The sequence below is a fragment of the Hippopotamus amphibius genome, chromosome 5, assembly GCF_030028045.1.
Source record: "Hippopotamus amphibius kiboko isolate mHipAmp2 chromosome 5, mHipAmp2.hap2, whole genome shotgun sequence".
Lineage (NCBI taxonomy): Eukaryota > Metazoa > Chordata > Mammalia > Artiodactyla > Hippopotamidae > Hippopotamus > Hippopotamus amphibius.
The window spans coordinates 36,474,498-36,495,977 of NC_080190.1; the positions used below are offsets into that span (position 1 = coordinate 36,474,498).

The window sequence follows — 21,480 nt, forward strand, 5'->3', positions numbered from 1 at the left end:
AGACCTGGCACAACCAAATAAATTAAAAAAAAAAAAAGCTGTTCTCTAAAAAATATTCTGTGATGTAGATATTTTGGAAATTCTGATTTGAACTTCCCTTAATCTAAATTATTGTATTTTACTGTGTAATCTCTAAAGTTCCTTAAAGTAGCTTTACTAGGATGATATAGGCTTCATTTTGAACTAAAATTGTTTTAACCTTCCAAATACCAAATATTTTAATAAATGTAGATGTTTTGCATTTTAGGTACTTTAACTTGTTCATCTTAAATGCAGTAACATTTATTTATTTATTTATTTATTTATTTATTTTTAAAATACATTTATTTATTTATTTTATTGTCTGTGTTGGGTCTTTTTTTTTGCTGTGCGTGGGCTTTCTTTAGTTGCGGCAAGTGGGGGCTACTCTTCGTTGTGGTGCACAGGCTCCTCATTGCCGTGGCTTCTCTTGTTGTGGAACACAGGCTCTAGGTGCGTGGGTTTCAGTAGTTGCAGCACATGGGCTCAATAGTTGTGGCTCACGGGCTCTAAAGCACAGCCTCAGTAGTTGTGGCGCACGGGCCCAGCTGCTCTGCAGCACGTGGGATCTTCCTGGAGCAGGGATCGAACCCATGTCAGGCGGATTCTTAACCACTGCGCCACCTAGGAAGCCCCAATACAGTAACATTTAAATGGAAGATTAGGCTAAGGATTTATAGATGTTCTTTTCTTCCTGGAATTCTTATATAACAAATGATTTGTATGTGGTTAGCCTTCTTCAAGCACACCTGATTTGTATAAAAAACTAAATTTAAGATTTAGTTTTCTCATCTGTAAAATAGAGATTGTAATATCTATCTCATAGGGCAGTTGTAAAGATTAAATAAAATAATGCAAATGAAGTACCCAGCACAGGGTCTGGCGTATATTAATTTATTAGCTATGACCTAATAAATTCTACAAGGCTTATTATGAAAAACAGTATACCCATCCATTTACATCTCTCCAGAGGCAAATTGGTAGCTGTTTTTATAAACCAGCATTATCTTGTGTCATAGACAGGCATAAAGGGGGAGTAAGCTTGTTCAAATTCAAAAAGAATAAAGCTTTAAAAATGGTTAAGACAGGGCTTTTGACCATACTATCCTATTATGTTTATTTGGTTACTTAATCTATTTTTATTATTGGTCTCATCTGGAATCGGATGAGATTGTACAATAAACTTGAGAAGTAGAGTTTGTTTTTTCTTTCCCTCTAATATTTTGTATTAGAATTCTTTAAATGTATACTGAAATAGAGAAACAACATAGCAAAACATAACAACATAACATGACATAGATATGGTCTTAACAATAACTTTTTCGAGATTGCTTTATAAAATTTAGGAAATTCAACAATTGTTTTGTATTTAAATATAGCAAAGATAATAGAAAAGATTAATATAGCTCTTTATTGTTACTTTGTGTATGGTATCTTTAAATGTTCTGGTACTGTGTAAATATTTTATTTGTTGATGATTTTCTTTATTGTGGTAAAATATACAAAGCACAGATTTTTTTGTGGTTTGTTTTTTTGTTTGTTTTCCCTTCTTCCATTAGAAGAGAGGGATTTGGAAACTGAGAAAAAATAATGTACTTCTCTTTCTCTGGTCCCAGTCCATCAGCATGGAGTGAATTTTTTTTTTTGATACTCACCATGTTCTCTGCTTAAAAATAAACACACAGCACATTGGTGACCTCTCCAGTGGTGGCCAGGGAGTGACAGTGAAAAGCTGTAGTCCATAGCTCTTAATCTGTGTGTATGCTGGGCACAGCATCATCTGTTGGTTTCTGAAGTGGGAAGAACCCTAAACAGGTTCTAGCCCAAATTGGCAGAGTTGTTCCTTTATTGCTTTCATTGCCATAGGAATATTTGCATAAAAGCAGCTGTGTTGCGCTGATCAGTTTTTAAATACAGGGATCAAAGGATAACAGGGGGCCACAGCAGAAGTGTTCATATCGCAACCCCTTTCTGATTCTTTGTGGTGAATCTGTGAATTCTGCTGTGTCGCCTCACCTAACCGTTGAAACCAAACAACAATTGAAATGGATAGCAGCAGGGCATCCTTTGGTGTTATGGATATAGGTATCTTTTATGGTCCAGAAGTACCTCTGGGTAGATGCTGGAGCATATCATTCTTAAAAGGTTATAAATGGGATGAACTGGGTCTCTGAAGGACAGAGTACATCACCATAAGACAGGAATCTCTGGGATTAAAAAAATTCATTAAAAACAATAGAAAACATGAAAAGATGCTGTTTGTGGGTAATATGGCTAATAACTGCTTGTAGGTCTCTGGAGGAACATTAAAGACATCCTTAGAAATATTAGTAATACATATTGTGATGATGGATGGCATTAGTTATTTGACTGACAGTAGGGTTGCCTTTGGAACTTTGCTACTGTGTGGTTTAGGTTTAATTACCTGGATCTGTCAGTGACTCCTGAATGGAGCAGCTGGAGTCAAGACTTTGCCAGCCTTCAGATGAATTGGGAGATTGGGATTGCCATATATACATTACTAATAAGAAAAAAAAAATCAAATAGTACACTTTAAATATATGCAGTTTATTGTATGTCAGTTGTATCTCAATAAAAGTTCTTAAGGAAAAAATAAATAAATAAAAGAGGCGCCTTTAATGCCATCAAAAAAAGAAAGGCTGCCTGCCTTCAATCATACCTCAAGAAAGTTATTAGGTCTTATGTCCTATAACTAAAGTAGATGATTTGTAGGGAGTATCATAGTTCCTATTAAAACCTTAGAAAAGCTTCTTTCTTTTTTTAAATAATGGCTTTATTGAGGTATAATTCACATACCATGAAATTCATTCACCCTTTTAAATTATACAATGTGGTGGCTTTTAGTATATTTACCAAATTGTGTTTCAGTCATTACTATCTAATTTTAGAACATTTTTCTCATGCCCCAAAGAAACCTGTACCCATTAGGTTTCACTCCCCATTTCCCTCCTGACTCTCCTAGCCCTATGCTGTGTGAAATCTACTCTCTGTCTCTGGATAATTTGCTGATTTTGGACATCTCATATAATCAGAATTGTATAACATGTGATTCTTTGTGACTGGCTTCTTTCACTTATCATAGTGTTTTTAAGGTTCATCCATGTTATAGCGTATCAGTATTTTATTTATTTTTTTTATTGCTGAATAATATTCCATCATATGGATGTACCACAATTTATCTGTTCACCAGTTGATGGGCATTTGCGTAGTTTCCAGTTTTTGGAAATTATGAATAAAGTTGTTTTATAAAGTTTCTATAAACATTTGTACACAGATTTTTGTATGGACGTGTTTTTATTTACCTTGGGTAAGTTCTTAGGAGTGAGCTTACTAGGTTGTATTGTTAAATGTATGTTTAACATTATAATTAACTCCCAAATTGTTTTTCTAAAGTGGCAACACCATTTTTCATTCCCACCAGTAATTTATGAGAGTTCTGGTTGTTCCACATACCAGTCAGCATTTGGAATTGTCAGGGATTTTTGTTGTTGTTGTTGTTTGAATTTTAGCCATTCTAATAGGTGTACAGTTCTTTGTTATTTTAATTGAAAATTTTACAGTATGAAATCATCAGGAGGATGATTTAAATGCAAAGCAAGCATTTACTAAATGCCTGTTATATGCCAGGCCATCTACTGGGTGATGGAAATATGGAGAAATAAGATATATCTCTGCTCCTGTGGAAGTTACACTTTATTGAGTATGACAGGCATTAGTGCTAATTATCTGGAATTAAGATATTGGGGTGGGGAACGCAAATAGAGTCCAGCTATACCTGGAAATGGTCAGTTTTGTGGAAGGATTTTGACATTGATGATCAGTAAAAAGAAAACAATATGTACGTTTGCATAATGTTCAAAGAGAGGTTTTGGTTGTGAAGGTCAAGCTGCCCCCTGCATTATCATGTCTAATAATCAAGGCCTAATAAGTTACTTGGGATAATATTCTGCTGCCTAACAGTTTAGGGGCAACAGTAGCTGGTCACCTCATGTTTTTGATAGGTTCTGACAAATAGCAGTAATTGGTTTAGAACTACAGATTCCCAGACTTCTGCTTTGTGATACATAGAATTTTTATGTTACTACTCATCTAATTGTTTCCTGCCCCTATCTAATACTCGTTATTAAATGTTCTGTCCAAACTTTCTGGTACTCTTAAGCATTATTCTGAGCTTGAAAATCACTGCATGTTGATCTTTTGGATATATTGCCTCTTTGCTTTCCACTCAGGGCTGGCAGGTTCCATAGATCCTTATGTTTCATTAGTAGTGGTGTCCTTCATAGAAACCAGGGATCAGGAAACCATCGTGCCAGAAGAGACCAAGCATGGAAGAGATGCAAGTAAAGGACCAGAAAAGAAATTTTGAGAAAATTGGGGGATAGGAAAGAAATCTCAAAATCAGAAATTATTTTATAGAATATACACTTTTAACACACTCACTATGCATTTACCTTGTAGGAGGCATGTGTGTATAGTTGGGTGGGGGAGAGGCAAAAACATATATTAAAAGGGACCTCCCTCAGAAGCACAACACTGATCAAAGAAAGCAAGTTGCAGAACAGTATGCATATTTTTACATTTAGGAAAAAATAACAAAACAATATATATTTTCTGTGTGTGTGTGTGTGTGTGTTTGATTTTTAAACATCTGAAAAAATATATGCCAAATGTATATAGTAGTCTGAAGAGAGTGCAGGAAGGCAGGAGGATTGGAGACTTTTTCTTTTTCTGTAATATTCATTGTGTGTATGTGTGAGAAGAGTATGTTCATATTTTAATTATGTAATTAAATAGCCATTTAAAAATAGGTAAAGCATATTCATTACCCTTAAACAATGTTTATAGTGTAGATAGGGAACTGAGATATTTTCAAATAATGTAAGCTAATTAGAAAATAAAAGCAGAAGGGTGGTAATTCAGAAATGGCTACTTTTGTGGGTTAATCCTCTCTTATGGGTTGAATGCACTTAACTTTGGAATGTTTTATCCATGTGTACATATGTTGAAGCCGTATGATAAATAGAAAAGCTTTCTGTCAGGAATTCCTCTTCTTTTTTTCTATATCATTTCACAACCCCATTTATCCTTTGCTAGCCCTTTCAAACATCTGTCCTCCTTTTGAGTTTTGATCTTGTCTGTGCCCCTTTTGTTCCCAGCCAGGTCCCCATTGTTCATGGGACACACGGCAACTGATGAGCGTAGAGCATTGGAACATTACTGGTGTGGACCTGAAAGTCACAGACTTGAGATCACATCCTGATTTCTGACCAGCTTTATGACTTTGAGCAGTTGCATAACCTTGATTAATTTTATCATTTGGTTCCTGAGCTGCCTTTTTTTTTTTTCAGATGCTCTTGGCTCCTTGCAGCTTTGACCTTGTAGGTTTAGGAGAGGAAATGTCTGGGGATAAGCCAGAAAGGGTAGAAAAGGGTCCTGGATTTCTCTCCCAAGAAAAAGGCAGGTAAATGGGATAGGGCTGGTAGAGGCAGGTCTGGGGCTGTCCTGGAGGGTAGATCAAGCTACTTCCTGAATTTAACTAGTTGTCAGTAGAACAAGGGTCATTGACCAAGGGCAAGTGAGGGTTAGGTTGCCTGTGTGGGAGGGTGGGATCAAAGAGTCCTCTTTCCGATTGTGTCAGTATTAGTCTGAAGTGGGTGTTTATGAAAAGAATTTAAGGCCGAGGGAGTAGGAGGAAGTCAGGGAAGCAGTACGCCTGGAGTCCTTAGGAGCACAGTCTGGGTTTAGAGCCCTGGCTCTGCCTCTTACTAGCCTTGTAGCCTTGAGACAGTTACTTGTCTCTCCAAGATTTAATCGCTTAATTTATAAAATGGGGATAAAAGTTATCTGCCTCATAGAGTTGTGAAGGAATACATTTAACATTCTTAGTACCAGGCGTATATATTAAGTACTTGATAAATTTATTAATATTGTCAAGCTAGGGGAAGAAGAAAAGCAGGCCTGATGAACTAATAGTGGGGGTGGCTGCCTCTCTGCACCTCTAACTGATAACATCTGTCCTTCATTATCTCCAGAGAAAAGAGTCAATAATGGGAGACATTATTTATACATGTTCTAATACTTCCTGATGTTTGCTTGTTAAAAACAAACTTAAAAAGATGTTTTCCTTATTTGTTATTCCCTATACCTGAAAAGAAAACTTATGAAAAATAAGGCTTTAAATGATTATTTGCCACTTGTAACCTTTGCTGTTAAATGATAAATTATGGTCTTTTCTCTATGCATAATTTCTGTTGAATTTCACTGCAAATCTTTTAGTTTTTCTATCTTTTTTGTTTCTTGCCAGCTTTCTGGTTAATCAGTTATTTCAGCAACATTTACTAATAAAACTAAGAAGAAAAAAAAACTAGGAAGGATGAATCGTACGCAAATATAAATTGATGAAGCATAGATAGAATTAATTTTAGTGAGAAAATAAGTCTCTCAGCACTTATTGAAGTTTGTTGAAGAAGCCTGTGGAAATTATTTTGTGCATTTCACGTTTCATCTATTGAGCACTAGTGAACCCTGTTAGGTTAGCATCCGTGAACCTCTGTGTTTTAAAATCTGTATTCCAGTACTCTGAGGTGGCATCATAGAAGTCTCTTTGTGTTCACCCTAATATTCCAGTAGCCACCATGGTACAGATGCCTTGTTGCATCTTTGTCATCTAGTACTGACAACAACCATAAAAAGAATTATTATCACCCCCATTTTGTAAATGTAGATAATTAAGGCTTAGAAACTTGTTCAGAGTGACATGCCAGCAAGTGGCAGAGCCAGAATTTGAAAATCAGATGTCTGATTTCAAAATTTGTGCTTTTAAAACTAGGCCACCAACTGCTTCTCTCACCCACAACTGGAAGACTATACAGCTGACCCTTGGCAAAGTGGCTAGGCTTATTTCCAGCTGCTATCTAGTCTCTCCCCTCACTTTACTGTCCCATTATAGTGATCAGATTCATGGGTGTAAAGGCTTAACCTGAAGAATCATCCAGTCTGGTGGCTCTCAAATCTAGCCAGTCATAAGAATCACCAGGACGTTAATTTTTTAAAATTATAATTAAGTTGGTTTTAGCCAGAACCCAGGAACGTGCATTTTAACCATTCTACATGCGATTTTAACAATCTGACAGGTTTGTAAACCACTTCAGATACATGAATCCCCCTCCATATACCCCCTGCAATTTTCCTGACAGGTAGACGTCTAATATCTGATAGTCTTCTGACAGGAACTCACCAGCTCCTTGCCAGGAAGGTTATTTCATTGGTAATTAGATGCAATGCTATGCTTCGATAGAGCTTTCACTTACTGTCCCATATGGATTGGATCAACTTCTTTGGATAGATTTTTATACTCCTTAAGTATTGGCTTGGAGGTCAGATCCAGGTTTGAAGTCTTCTCTGAACCTTACCTTCCTCGTATAAAATGAGTATGTTGTAATCTACCTGGAAGGATAATATCAAGAATTAAATGAAAAAAACAAACTGTCCTGGCTGGAAAGATACTAAAATGCCTTCAAACAGTGTGTGTGTGTGTGTTTTTTTTTTTTTTATAGTTCCTTCACCTCATCAGCCTTTTGGGAAATAGTCCCGCGTCTGCAGGGTTCTAGTTAGAAGTGTGGATGTGTATGATAGAAGGTGCTTAGACACATTCTGGGATTGTCAGTGCCAGAAATAGGCTGTCATTTTGACCACTCAGCACACTTTTTTACCTCTGGCTTTTTCTTTGGACAAAGAATGTGATACTCATTCTTATGGGTACAAACTTGCACCTCTGGAAATTCAGTTTTACTTCATAAGTAATTGAAGTTTCCACTGATAACTTAAACCCAAAGCAAAACAAATGATCAGCAGCAAGACCCTAAAGGCAAAAGAGAAGACCTTCTTGAATTATATAGAGACCAAAATGGAGAACCAAAGAAAATATTCCATGTCTCTTTCTTATCCATCAGTAGAGACAAATAACTGCTGAGTGTTAAAAAGGAAAAAAATGGGATGGAGGTAGAAAGGAGTTGGGGGGTGGGGCGGGCAACAATAAAGAAAGAAATGTTGAGCACTTGCTTTTTGGCAAACACAATGTGAGTAAAATGAATACTTAAGTAATTTCACCCTAATCCTCACAGGTAAGATCCCATTTTACCAATGAGAATACTGAAGACATTGAGAATAACTAAGACAAGCCTCATACCTGATTAAATGACAGGTTCAGATTCAAGACACGTAGGATATTACAGAATGTGATTAAAAAAAAATTAATTGTACACACACAATAGTTCTTTAAGAAATAGATGACTTAGGGGCTTCCTACGTGGCACAGTGGTTAAGAATCCATCTGCCAGAGGGTGGAGGGGGAGTCAAAGGAGGGAGGGAATACGGGAATATGTGTATAAAAACAGATGATTGAACTTGGTGTACCCCCCAAAAAATAATAAATTAAAAAAAAAAAAAAAGAATCCATCTGCCAGTGTGGGGGACATGGGTTCAATCCCTGCTCCAGTAAGATCCCACATGCTGCAGAGCAACTAAGCCCATGAGCCACAACTATTGAGCCTGTGTGTTGCAGCTTCTGAAGCCCACATGCCTAGAGCCCATGCTGCAACAAGAGAAGCCACAGCAGTGAGGAACTTGCGCACCACAATGAAGAGTAGTCCCTGTTTGCCACAACTAGAGAAAGTCCTTGTGCAGCAACGAAGACCCAACACAGCCAATTAATTAATTAATTAATTAAAAAAAAAGAAATAGATGACTTAGTTTTCATTGTACTGTATACATTCCTTTGTTAAAACACCTGTCATACTCTTATTTTAATTGGTTATGTCTCTCTCTACTAGTTACTTGCAAATAGGAACTAGGTTATAACATTCATCTCTGAATCACCAGGACCTAGCCCTAAACTTGTGCATTAAAAGTTTGTAAAAATGAAATTTCTCTCTGTGGCATTTGAAAACACCCCTACTCCTCATGTGTGAGTTAAAAAAAAAAAAAAGTATAGGTTGGAAGGGATATTATAAATAATCTAGCTCAATCCTCTCATTTGTATAAAGGGAGGAATTTCAGGCACAGACTGGAGAGGTAGATCATGATGTACCCAAAAACTCCTAATTGATTTTAGTTGTTCTAGCACTCTTGCTTTCTGGTTCTCAGGTCAGGGCTCTTCTTAGGATCTCATCCAAACTCACTGCGTTCATTCATTCAGTAACCCTCTGGGTTCTTCCTTTATGCTGAGCGCTAAGGAGATGCCACCTTCCTTTCTGCCGCCCCGGATAGTTATACGGAAACTGGAAGAAAACAGCTTCCCAAGATTTTAAGACTTAAACTAGAAAATGATCACTGAAGCTGATATTTTTACCTGTTGTATCCCTTTTGCCCATCTAGGCAGTCATTTTGTTATTCTGTTGTTCTTTGGGGAGGATAAGTGATCATTTGGAAAGCTGGATAAACTTTTCAAGACCCTGAAAATAATCTCTCATTGCTGTAGTTTGATTTGGTGTGATTGTTGAGGTTTATGACTATATTGCTTTTCTTTAGCAGAAGCAAACTAAATCTGTTCTATAGTATTAAGTTACGGTATGAACTGTACTTCCTTTTAGGCTCAGACTACTAAAAATAATTTGTAGGTAATGGTCTCCCATGGGCTTCAGTGAAACACAGTAGAACAATTTTTTTCTTCACTTAGTTTGTGTTAGCTCTCTGTTTTCAAAATGTTTTTGAATCTAACATCATGAAAACACACCACCTTGGGTTGAAGTTTTTTTCATGTGAGTGCATTTCAAAAGGTGGTTTTAGTTCTTCGAACACATTTTAATTTTTATAGTGTATCTAATGTATGGAACTTAACAGTAATAATTATTGAAGATACCCAGTAAAATTACATTGAAACTACAGTCACCTTTTGATTTTTCAGGGAAGTGTGATTCTGTTTGTAGACTGAGAGTTCTTAGTTATGGTCTTCCTCTAGGGAAAAAAAAAATCTTTATTCATGTCAATAGAATAATCATTTGATAGTAGAGGCAGGGGGCGCAGGGTAGAGGGCAAAGCCAATTCACGTGACTCTTCCTTTTGAATGTACAGTTTTAGTTCATTTGAGAGAAAATTAGTCTGAAGTACTGGGACATATACATTAAAGAATTATTAGGGAAAAGAATGCAGTTTAATTAATTATGAAACTTGTATTAATGTTGCCAAGTCATTATTCTTAATGAAAAGAATGACTATTATTAAAACTACCTGGAATTTTGATTCATGTCATCAATCCATGGCAAAAAGCAAATGATATGGTTGTTAATTTTATAAAGTAATTTTACATATTGTTCTGTTTTTATTTTTAGGACCGGAGTAGGCCCTATGACACTTTTAACTTGCACTCGTTGGAGAACTCCTTAATGGATATGATAAGGACTGATCATGAGCCTCTGAAAGGTAAACACTACCCTCCCAGTGGCCCACCAATGAGTTTCGCTGATATAATGTGGAGGAATCATTTTGCAGGTTAGGAATATTCATATGTCCATTCCTTGCTTGGTGTTTTAAACAAAAATCAGCTTTTTAATAATTATGGTTTTGTTTTTGTTTCTTTTTTGTTTGTTTGTTTTTGTTTGCTTCTGTAAAGCATTGTGGAATGTATTTAAAGTTGATTTTTTTTTAAACCTGGGTTCAGCTACCTACCATAATCAAGGTTGATTGCTTTAATTATAATGTCTGGCAGAAGCATGTGTTGGGTAGCTGAGGTCGTGGTTTATAGCATGAGATCAGAAGCCAAGTTTTCTGGGCTTTGTGCATTTGAAATCCTTAGCTGAACCTGGATAACTCATTTAAGTCCAAGTATACTGCAAGGAAGTATGAAATTTAATCTCCAAAGACTACTTCAGAAAACTTTATAAAAAAGGATTTTATTTTATTAAAATAAAATCACTTTCCTAGTGTGGGAAGTATCACTACACAGACTTAAGAGCAGACCATGACCCTTTGCATTCTTTAAGGCTAAACACAAGAAAAATGTTTTGGGTTAAACATAAGGCAGAAAGTCCCAGGGTCAGAAATATTAGGACTTCCTATTTTTAGAGCCCATGTAAATTCAGGATAGAGGCTGATGTTACATTCATGGTTACAGATAGTTCTTGTTATGTGTTATAGGACTTTTCAGGGGCCCTGTGAGATTTTAAAATACTGAAATGAAAATTTTCTCTGGAAATAGCCACTGTACTTGGGTTTAGAGCCTAACTATCTGAAAACTGGAAGAGTTAGCCACAGGGATGCCCATCTGGTATGAACCCTTATGTCTTCTGGAGTTGTGAGGAATTTGATCCCCTCTGGTTCTCTGCAGGCTCTTATGTAGGGTATGACTGACTGTGAACCTGGGAGTCATTTCCTCACGCCACACCAAAAATCTATTTCATCATTTTCTTGTCACACTCATGATTTTCTGCTGCTTTCCAGTGAAAAGAAAGTAGTTAACAGGCTATGAAAAAAATAAAAGATTTTGAGAACAGCTATATTTTAAGGCCTTCGGAGGTAGGAAAAAAGCCTCTCATTTACTCATGGTTATATTTAGTCACTGCTACCACATCTTTCTTTAGTAAAGATTAGGTACATGGTAATTTCACTTAGAAGTGAGAAAGGTGTTAAACACACACACACACACACACACACACACACACACACACCAATATTCACAGACTCTTTTGCGTTTTTAGTATCTTCTAAGGCTACATTTGTCTTCCTTTTCTACCATGAACAGCTGTAAGCACATCCTAACTGTTCTGAAATATTCAGCCCTTGTTCTTTATGCATAGCTGTTTATCTTCATCTTTACTCTTCTAGCAATAAAAGATTATCAAAGGATCTTGGATTATAGTCTATAAAATAATTTTCTAGAATTTTGTGGAATAATGGTTAAGCAGGAACTATTGTGCCCTGTTGAGAGTAGCACTGTCAGAGTGTAAGGAGGGTACCTCACTATGGAATAATGTAAATACCTTGTTCCACTTGTGGTGGCCCCTTTTTTATTTTATGTCCAACTACCTCTGCATAATTTCTCCACTACACTTGCAAATGTGAGGTTTCATCTACAAAATCCTTCTGAGTTGTACTTATAGATATAATGTGTCCTAATAAGTTGGAAGGCACTTAACATGTTTACAGCCTCAATATGGTTACAAATTCCCATTCACAACACCCACATTGATTTCTTATGAATGGACTACTTCCCATGGTGAATTACATCACCATGTTATTGTCCCCTGGTTAGGGTGTTTTGGGAGATTTTTACATTTGGTTTATGGCACAATGTGTTTGATCCTTATTACTTCTAAAACCATAATTATGATGCTAGCATTTTAAGGAAATATTTTCAGTAATTTTTGACCTTAAAAAAATGGAGCAAATTATAAGAACTAAAAGATAATTTAAAAATAAAAGGAACATTGTGATGGTGTATCTTTTTTTCCCCTCACATAATAAACATTGTGTCTTTATCTGGTCTTTATAATTTATTGATAGACCTTAACTTTGGACTCTTAGGTTGTTTCCAGCTTTTTCTCCATTATAGGTAATGCTGCCATGGATGAGTTCTTGCACACAGCTTTTTCTTAAGATAAATTCATAGAGAGGGTCTCTGGGTCAAAAGATGTAAATATCTAGGTGAATTGAGCTTTAGGAGAAAGGGGGTAGGTAGGCTCTTCCGTGGGAGTCTGTCAAGAAACACTTCCCCTTATCCACCCTGTTCTTCCTCCTACCTTTAATATCCTCATCTTTCACTTAAACACTATTTTAAGGGTCTCAAAATTCAAGTTAGAGAGTCCTTGGTTTTTTGTGTGCTTATTTGTTTTGGTATTTTTCTCTGAATTTTGGTTTTCTTTAGAAAAAAATATGTTTCTTGCTCATTGTAAGAAATTCAAAGTAGTAAATAAAAAGACAAAAAAGGAAAGTGAAGAAACCCCTAAGACTTACTACCTAGAGATAACGAAGATTATTATTTTTATTAACATTCTTCCAGACATTTTATATTCTCTGTATAGGAGATGAAATTTCAAACTCAGCCTTTCTGACTTTGCAGTCATTCAAACCTGGGTTTGAATTCTGGTTCTGCCTTTACTAGGCTGTTGATCTAGATAAATTAGCCTCTTCAAAGCCTTAGTGTCTTCATCATTAAAATAAAGCATCGACTTTATAGAGTGGGTATGAAGGTGAGATAGAGTCCCTGACACTAGAAACTGCTCAAAAGTTATCTGTGATTCTTTTACCGGCAGTGGTAGTGGTGTGCCTACTACCTGGCCTGGGTAATCAGGTAAACCTTTATATCCCTACAATATTACTTCCTTCCAGCTGGACTGCAGCTAAATGTTGAAAGCTTTCAAATGCAAGTTGTCAAAATTGTGCATTTGCCATAGATATAAGTAGTGATTATTGAAGGATAAACCATTTTGTCATTATCAAAAACCACCTAAAAGAGAAAGAAAAATAATCCTCCTAAGTTTTGTTGGCTTTACAAAATTTTATATGTGAATAGTGTAAAGAAACTATATTAAAGTAGGATATCACATTCATGAAAAATAAAAGTACTTCATGATGTACTTAAAGTGAATATGATGAAAAGTTCACAGTGATATTTCATCATATAAATGTATTCAATAAGAAATCCCTTTATGCAGCTGTTCTCTTGATTCAGGCAGAAAAAAGGGAGAAATGACAGAATAGGAAGTTTAGGAAGTAGTAAAACTTCTGTTTTAGTAAAGAGCTTTAATAGCTTTCCAGTCATATTTCTGCCTATCCTATGTCAGTCTTGAAGATGTTTGTAGGAAATTTTAAAGTTTAAAAAATTTAAAAAAATCTCCTCCCCATGTTAAAAATGTCAAGTAGTGTAGAGAAAAAGTCAAATTGAGCTTTTTTCATAGAACCCTGAGGAATGTCTTCTGCAGTGTTGCTCAATTCACAGAATCCTTATTTAAATAAAAATTAGAGTAATTTTGGGGGGGCTTCCTAGATCTCAAACTACATTTTATTTTTTATAAATTTATTTTTTTATTGGCTGTGTTGGGTCTTTGTTGCGGCACACGGGCTTTCTCTAGTTGTGGCAAGCGGGGGCTATGCTTCATTGCAGTGCACAGGCTTCTCATTTTGGTGGCTTTTCTTGTTGCAGAGCATGGGCTCTAGGTGCACAGGCTTCAGTAGTTGCAGCACATGGGCTCAATAGATGTGGCTCACGGGCTCTGGAGTGCAGGCTTAGTTGCTCCGTGGCATGTGGTATCTTCCTGGGTCAGGGATCGAACCCATGTCCCGTGCATTGGCAGGCGGATTCTTAACTGCTGTGCCACCTAGGAAGTCCTTCAAACTACATTTTAATAAGTACCTGTTGTCTCTTACCATACCTTATGTGTGAATTCTCCTATTGTTCATTTGAGAGCGTGTCTCCAGGAAATGAGAAGGAGGGTTTTGAGGGTGATGAACTAATGAAAACTATCCCCTATTTCTTTTCTAAGTACAGAAATCCTCAGTTCAGTAGAGGTGTGAGTGAGGCCTGGGTAGGAAGAGTTGTCCTCTGCCCTCTTTTCTAGCAGACACATGTTTATGAGGGTTAGGGGGATTTCTGGCATCGGGAGAGTTAGGATTAGGAAAGAGGGGGAGGTTCTTCCCTATACCCTCCTTACAGCTGTCTCCTGACTTGCTACCAATGATGAGGGTTCACCTAGCCACCAGGGAACCCCTCTGAAAACCCAGGGATGTTAGGTTTGATTATTCATACTCTCTCGGGATTATTATTCAAAGAGGACAAAGTGATGAGAGAGAAGAATAATAGGGAGAAACCAACAACAGTGCATTGGGCAGGGTAGGTGACATTATGAAGCAAGGTCCCATCGCCTGGCTGGGGTGGTACAATATAGCAGATGCCTTGGCAAAAAAAAACAGGAAGGAATTACCTTTCTCTCATCCCAGTGTAGTCCCGCCATTATAACAGATGAGTAGGCTTGGCTGGCCACTTGGGGGTAGTGCCTGATGAAACATTTTTGTGTATTTGAATTTCTCTTACTTCACCGTTCATGGAACTGAAATTTGAAAAATGAGAAGAGCAGGTGTCAGTTGAGAACTGATATTGAAAGGTTTGCTTTTCAAATGCATACTGAATCTGGGAAAAAATAGCAGCTATCCTCTGATAATAGTGCTTTAAAACATTTAAATTGACAGAAACTTGGAAGGAATAATACCATCCCTTTGGTGTTTTAGAGGCATTTTTCTTTATTCATCACAATTTAAATTTAGTATTATAGAGCCTTTCACAAAGTTGGCCCCTTTTGTGGAATGTTGAGGTCAATTTGTTTTAGAAAAAATTCACCTTCATTACATTTAGTTTATTCAGAAAATTATACAGCCTTTTTACTTACTTGGATTATTGCTCCAGTTCTGTTTTTGTACTACCACCCTTTGGCCCGTATCAGTCTGCCTTGTATAAAAGTTTGCAGATTTCAGAAACTGTTAGGGCACAGGTTCTAAGTTAGCAAGAAGTGATTGTTCCTCTTCTACATAAAAGGGAAGACAATAGATAGAAGTTGAGTGATTTTTTTTTTTTTTTAAATAAGTAACTCCCATTAATTTGCCCAGTGATCCTTTCAACATACTACTATAATCACCTGAGAGGAAGAAAAAGATTAAGGGTACTTTAATCCTGGGTACTACCTCTGGAAATTCTGATTTAATTATTCTAGAGTACAGCCTGAAATGAAGCAATGTAGGCACAAAGGAATTGATAACATACCAAAAATTATTCACTACTGGTATGCAAAGAAACAAGGATTTGACGTCGGTCGAAGCTCACCTTTTTTGCTTCGTGGTTCTTTGGAACATATTTCGAATATTATCATACCATACTTTTATAATTTTTCCTTAAAAGGAAATTGAAACACCATTTTATTGTATTCTTGTATCTTATTATTGTATCTTATAGATACTTTTTCTGAGGGACTGTCTCTTCAACTTTATAGAGAAAATTGGTAGGAAATAGAATGCAGTAGAATATGCATTGTCTCATAATGTTTTCTAGAACACAGCACTCACGTTCTGTTATGTAAAGGTCTCCAAAGGACTTGACTTTTTAGAATGTTTGGGGGTGATTAGAGAAACATACAGCAGTTGTTCCTTATCTCATAACATATTGCAAAAGTGAAGAGGTGACTTTCATAATTAATTATGAATTAATAAAAATTCCAGTTTTTATTTTGGACATATAAAAGTTTGGGTTTAGTTTGCCTCTGAAACTTTGAATAACAGTAGAGGCAGTTTTTTTTTAAACTAGCGTCTTAAATATGAATATGAATTGAGCTTATGAGACTGTGATTTTTACAGTCTGAATAGCCATATATAACCCTATTCTCCAACCTCCCCCTCCATCCTCTCCCACCCCCACTTATCAGGCCTTGTGCAGTGGGGAAAGTGGGACACGGTCTCAGATTTCCACAGCATCATTTAACTCAGTAAAACTAAGTATGCCTTCCAGTTTTCGAAATCTTATATTTTACACTATACGTAAAAGATAGCTAGCTGACAAGAACAATTTAAAAATAGCAGACCATGGACAGGTGACAAAATGTCACGCTGGCAGCACCAGACTGCATTAACAAAAGTCACCAGATGTCACACACTTGATTCTATTTTCACAGCTGATTAAACAGCAGTATTTGTTGGACAAAAGGGAAAAAGAAGAAATGGCCTCATCTAAATTTGGAGTCCGTTTTTTCTTTTGCTGCTGCTATTTTCTCTCGCCTTCAGAATCCCATAATAACTGTAAAACTTAAGGCATACAATATATTAAATTTAAAAAAATTATAAAATAAACCTTATTTTAGAAAAGAACCTTTACACATGTATACTCGCTAAACCGGCAGACTATAAATCAAAATGTTAACAGAGCTTGTCTTTGGTGATCTTGTTTTCTTTATTTTTCTATATTGTTTAATTTTTTCTCTAATGAAAATATATTGTATTTTATAATGTAAACATTGATTTTTGAAGAGGTAGAGAAAGTAGCTTAAAGAAGCCATAAGTGTTTTACTAAAAAGAATTTGTGTTTAGTTGGGAAAAAAATTAGATTACATTTAAGTAATTGGTTCTAATGGGTCTGACACTGAACTAGAGTTTCTTATAAAATCTTTGTTTGATGATCTTGATCTAGAGATCATTGAAGTCAAAGAGACCAACAGAATTAGGAAGGATACCAGGAAAGGCAAAAAAATTTTCTGCTTTTCAGCAAGTAGTGATGTCTTCATCTGCAAGACATTGCCTAAGGCTCTTGTTTTGCTGCTTCCAAGATTGAATTGGAAGTAATCAGTGTAGGAGAGAGGATGATAATTAGAAAACTACTGAGCTTCCTTTCAGTTTCATCTTTCCAGGTTGAAAAGTCCCAAGACCTGATGGAAAGAGTACAAAAAGGATCCATCTTCTGGAGGACTATAGAGAGGGGCACCCCTTAACATTAGGGAACATAAGTAGTTCCAGAAACATATAAAAACTATTATTTGATGTAGTGTGTGTAAACTACATAGTTCTTTACCATAAATGATTGTAGTACAGGAAATGAAGTTGAATGAGCTAAATTTGGACTTTCTTGGATTTCTTAATAACCCATTATTATTCTGAGGACATTAGGGAACATCCATTGTTTATAGGAACAACACCCATATCTGGAATATTCCTAAGTCAGAGATTGAGACACCCTCTCAATGTGCCATTTCCTGAAATTCTGATCAGCAGACTAAAAAACGGCAGACTTCCCAGCGACTGTTTGTTTATTGTTAAGTTTGAATACCTCATAGTATAAGTAAATCACATCCACCTCCTTTTTCCCAAATAATTAATATATCTTCTACTCTTAAACCTGGAGGCTATTAGTTGCAACATCTTATTCAGACTTGTCATCTTATAGACCAGAGGTTGGCAAACATTGTCTGTAAAAGGGCCAGAGAGTAAATATTTTAGGCTTGCGAACCATATGGTTTCTGTTGCACATTATTCTTTGTTTTTTAATTTTTGTATTTGTTTTTACAACTCTTTAAAAATGTAAAAATGATTCTTCGCTTGGAGGCATACAAAACAAGTAGCCAGCCCCTATAAGGACACAGGTCTGGACACAAGCATTATGTCCAAGGTCATATAACTAGTTAGTGATAGGGGTAGCACAAGAACCCTAAAATTTTAGGCCGGTCATTTTACCCCACTATATCTGTTATATAAATTTTACATATTTCTTCTGGTCGCCATTCTGATCATTATGTTGTATTTTCAAGACAATGTGAAACCTTTATCTTTTAAATCCCTTTAAACTTCAAGTTTATATACTTCTTTGAATTCATTATTTTGCTGCTTGATTTTGCAGGGCAGTATGAATTGTTTAAATAAAATGCTTAATCCAGGGAGTTGGCATGTTTAAATTGGAATGCGAGAGATGCATTAAAATTTCCCATTATAATGGAAGTTTCTTTTTTGTTTTGTTTTGTTTATTTATTGTTATTGAGACTTTGTTTTAAGATTTTTCATGTGTATGTTTTATGACTTGATTTAAAACTGTTTTAACTGCTATGGCCTTTGATAGCATTGTTATAGATTAATCTGTTTTAGTTTTTTGTAATGTTCATATTGTACAATGTATTTATGATTATATTAGGAATTCTTTGTGCTTAAAGTAAAATTATTTTATCTTTTAGGACGCATGGGAATAAATTTTCATCATCCAGGAACAGATAATATTATGGCACTTAACAGTAAGTCTTCATATGAAATATTCTGTAAAATTAGCAGTCAGGTCTACAGCATGTGATTTCCACTTTCTCAGTTGTTCATTACATTTCAGCCTTCCACTGAGTGCAGTATAGACCGTTATTCTATACCAGTGGCTTTCAAAGTGTGTTCTCAAAGTGTGGACCCTGGACCAGCAGCATCAGCATCATTTGGGAACTTACTAAAAATGCAAAATCTCAGGCCCCACTACAGATCTGCTGAATCAGAAACTAAGGATGGGGCCCAGAAATCTGTGTATTACCAAGTTCTGTAGGTGATTCTGATGCAGGCTAAAGTTTGAGAACTGCTGCTGTATAACTGTGGTTGACAAACTACAGCCCCTTGAGCCGTATCTGGCCCACTGCCTGTTTTTGTAAATAGTTTTATTGAAACACAGCCACACTCATTCACTTATGGGTGTCTGTGGCTACTTTTGTTCTACAATGGCAGAACCAAAAAAGCCTAAACTGTTTATTGTCTGGCCCTTTACAGAGAACTTTGCTGACCCCTGCTGTGTACCGCTGTGGTGGGGGAAGGAAGGAGGGGGGTAGAAGGAGGGAGATGAAGCGAGAGAGGGACTGGGCTAAAGGGTGTGAATAAATAAATCAGCTTATAACTCAGAATTTTCTCGTGCAGTAGATAGCCAACTGGTGCTTCAAACTGGACACCAGGGGTCTCCCATTAGTGGAGTTTGCATAGGAATAGTATCAATATCTTTGCTGCTTAGAAATGGTTTTGTCAGTATACTTGTTGGATTTGGGTTCTGGAGCATCAAAACCTTATTAGCCAGGAAGTCATTGTATTAAATAATATTGCAAGAAATATCTGGCTGGCATCAACTCCCCTTCCTAATATCTGTGGACCAAACAGCTTTGCAGAAGAACATTCTCTAAATGGAAACTATCCCTTGTCTAAAGGATGATACAAGCCATTGAATCCCTCAGGATATAGTAAGTTTTCTCCTCTATCAGATGAGTGATATCAGGTTGTCCCCTCTCATCTTCCCTGACACACAAGCTGACTGACTCTCAAGACACGTGGAAGACATACTGGGTAAATCAACGGTCATCTACAATATTACCTCTTTTATTCTTGCTTGAGTAAGGATGTTGAAATGCCATTAGTGTTCCTTAGGGCATATTTTAGGTTATCTCTAAAATATATATTTCATATTTCTTTTGGTTCTGATATGTAGCATACCTTCCAAGGAGCACTGCTAAAAACTGATGGCATTGTTTGATAATGCAGGTCCCAATCCACTCCATGCATATTTTCTTCTAAATAACTAGTATCTCCTCTTTTCGAGGGTCTTGGAAACAATGAAAATTCCAGACTTTCCTCCTTTATTTTCTAGAAGGAAGATCACTTTACAGTTAGATTTTGATACCTCTAACTTTTTTTTTCTAGAAGTAGGTATTTTGGGGTGAGTTTTAATAAACACGCTTAACTTGCTGAGCCACAGAAATTTTGTGAAATTTTGTGAAAACACTTCAGTTAGGTGATGGGATTTAAAATTGAATGTAAAAGAAAAGAACAGTATGATAGTGTGTTTGCCTGAAGGACTAAGTGTTTATTTTAGAAAAGACCTAATTTGACGTGGTGTAAGTCCTCTTCTGCAAGAGGGAGAGAATATAATTTATGATTTTCTGTGTAAGAAATGAAGCTAAAGGACGCTTTTCTTTTTAAAAGGTTTTAGTTCTCTTTGATTTGATTCTCTTTAATCTCTGCTTCTAAATAAGAGATTTCATTTATGTTCTTTTCACTTTATACATGCTGTTTAAATTCCCCTTTTAGCCTTGAAATTTCCTCATCTTACAGATGAGGAGACTGAATTGGGTCATCTTAATGATTGCTTTCAGAATGAAGATTCTGTGATGCTGTAGTATTTTTTAAAGTACCAAAAGGGCGATTTTGCTAATATCTATATCAAATGTTGAGGAGTTATGTATATTTGCAACATTATGGCAGATACCAGAGCACATCTATCTTCAAGTGATTGTGGGTGCTGCCTTATAGGCTCCTCAAAGGAAATTGTAAAAGCAACCGAGGTTTGAGATTTGTATTTGTCAGTTTTCTTTCAAAGTTGACTTCAACTTGCAATGATCCGAAAAAACAAAATATCCTCCTTGGTAGTTATGTGTGAGGTCTACAGGTTTTGACAGATTTGCTGTGATAAAGCTTTTTTTCCCTTTGGCATAGTTGGGCCCAGCCCATCTGGTGACTTGCTTATGTAACACATGCACAAACACACCTATGTATTTTTTGTCTTCCCTTTTGTGCCTGACATTTGTCAGCTCAATAATTATTGTCCTGTAACTGGTCTGTCCTTCTTGTTTTCCCTCGATCTTCGTATAGATGAGGTCACAAATCACTAAATCTTTATTAATTCAGAATTTGTGATTATTGAAAGGGGCTGGGTTAAAGTTGAACTATATTTTCATGAAAGAAGGGACTGGCTAAGAAAATTTAAAGGAATTGAGTCAATGGTTAAATTTTTTAAAAAAGGAAATGTGAGTCAGTTGTAGTTCCTTTTTTATTAACCCTTTTTGGTATGCAAAATTGATGCTTCCTAACTCTGTTCTTAATGCTGCCATTCACTATGTCTTCAAAAAATCTCCCATTCTTTCACTTCCTTGATCTCACTCAAACCCAAATCTCTCCTGAAGACACCTTGTTGTC

General features: G+C 36.2%; 1 protein-coding gene across 4 annotated transcripts in view; it reads left to right on the plus strand.

Annotated features, from left to right (window-relative positions):
- The window catches only part of CPEB3 (cytoplasmic polyadenylation element binding protein 3), a 176,580-nt gene that overhangs the window by 52,184 nt on the left and 102,916 nt on the right, over window positions 1–21,480 (plus strand). For 3 of the 4 annotated variants that reach the window (XM_057736335.1, XM_057736334.1, XM_057736336.1), the window contains exons 3-4: window positions 10,368–10,527; window positions 18,729–18,785. In XM_057736335.1, the coding sequence (XP_057592318.1) occupies window positions 10,368–10,527; window positions 18,729–18,785 (217 nt within the window). The remainder of the gene's footprint in view (window positions 1–10,367; window positions 10,528–18,728; window positions 18,786–21,480) is intronic. The other variant, XM_057736337.1, reaches the window with a different exon arrangement.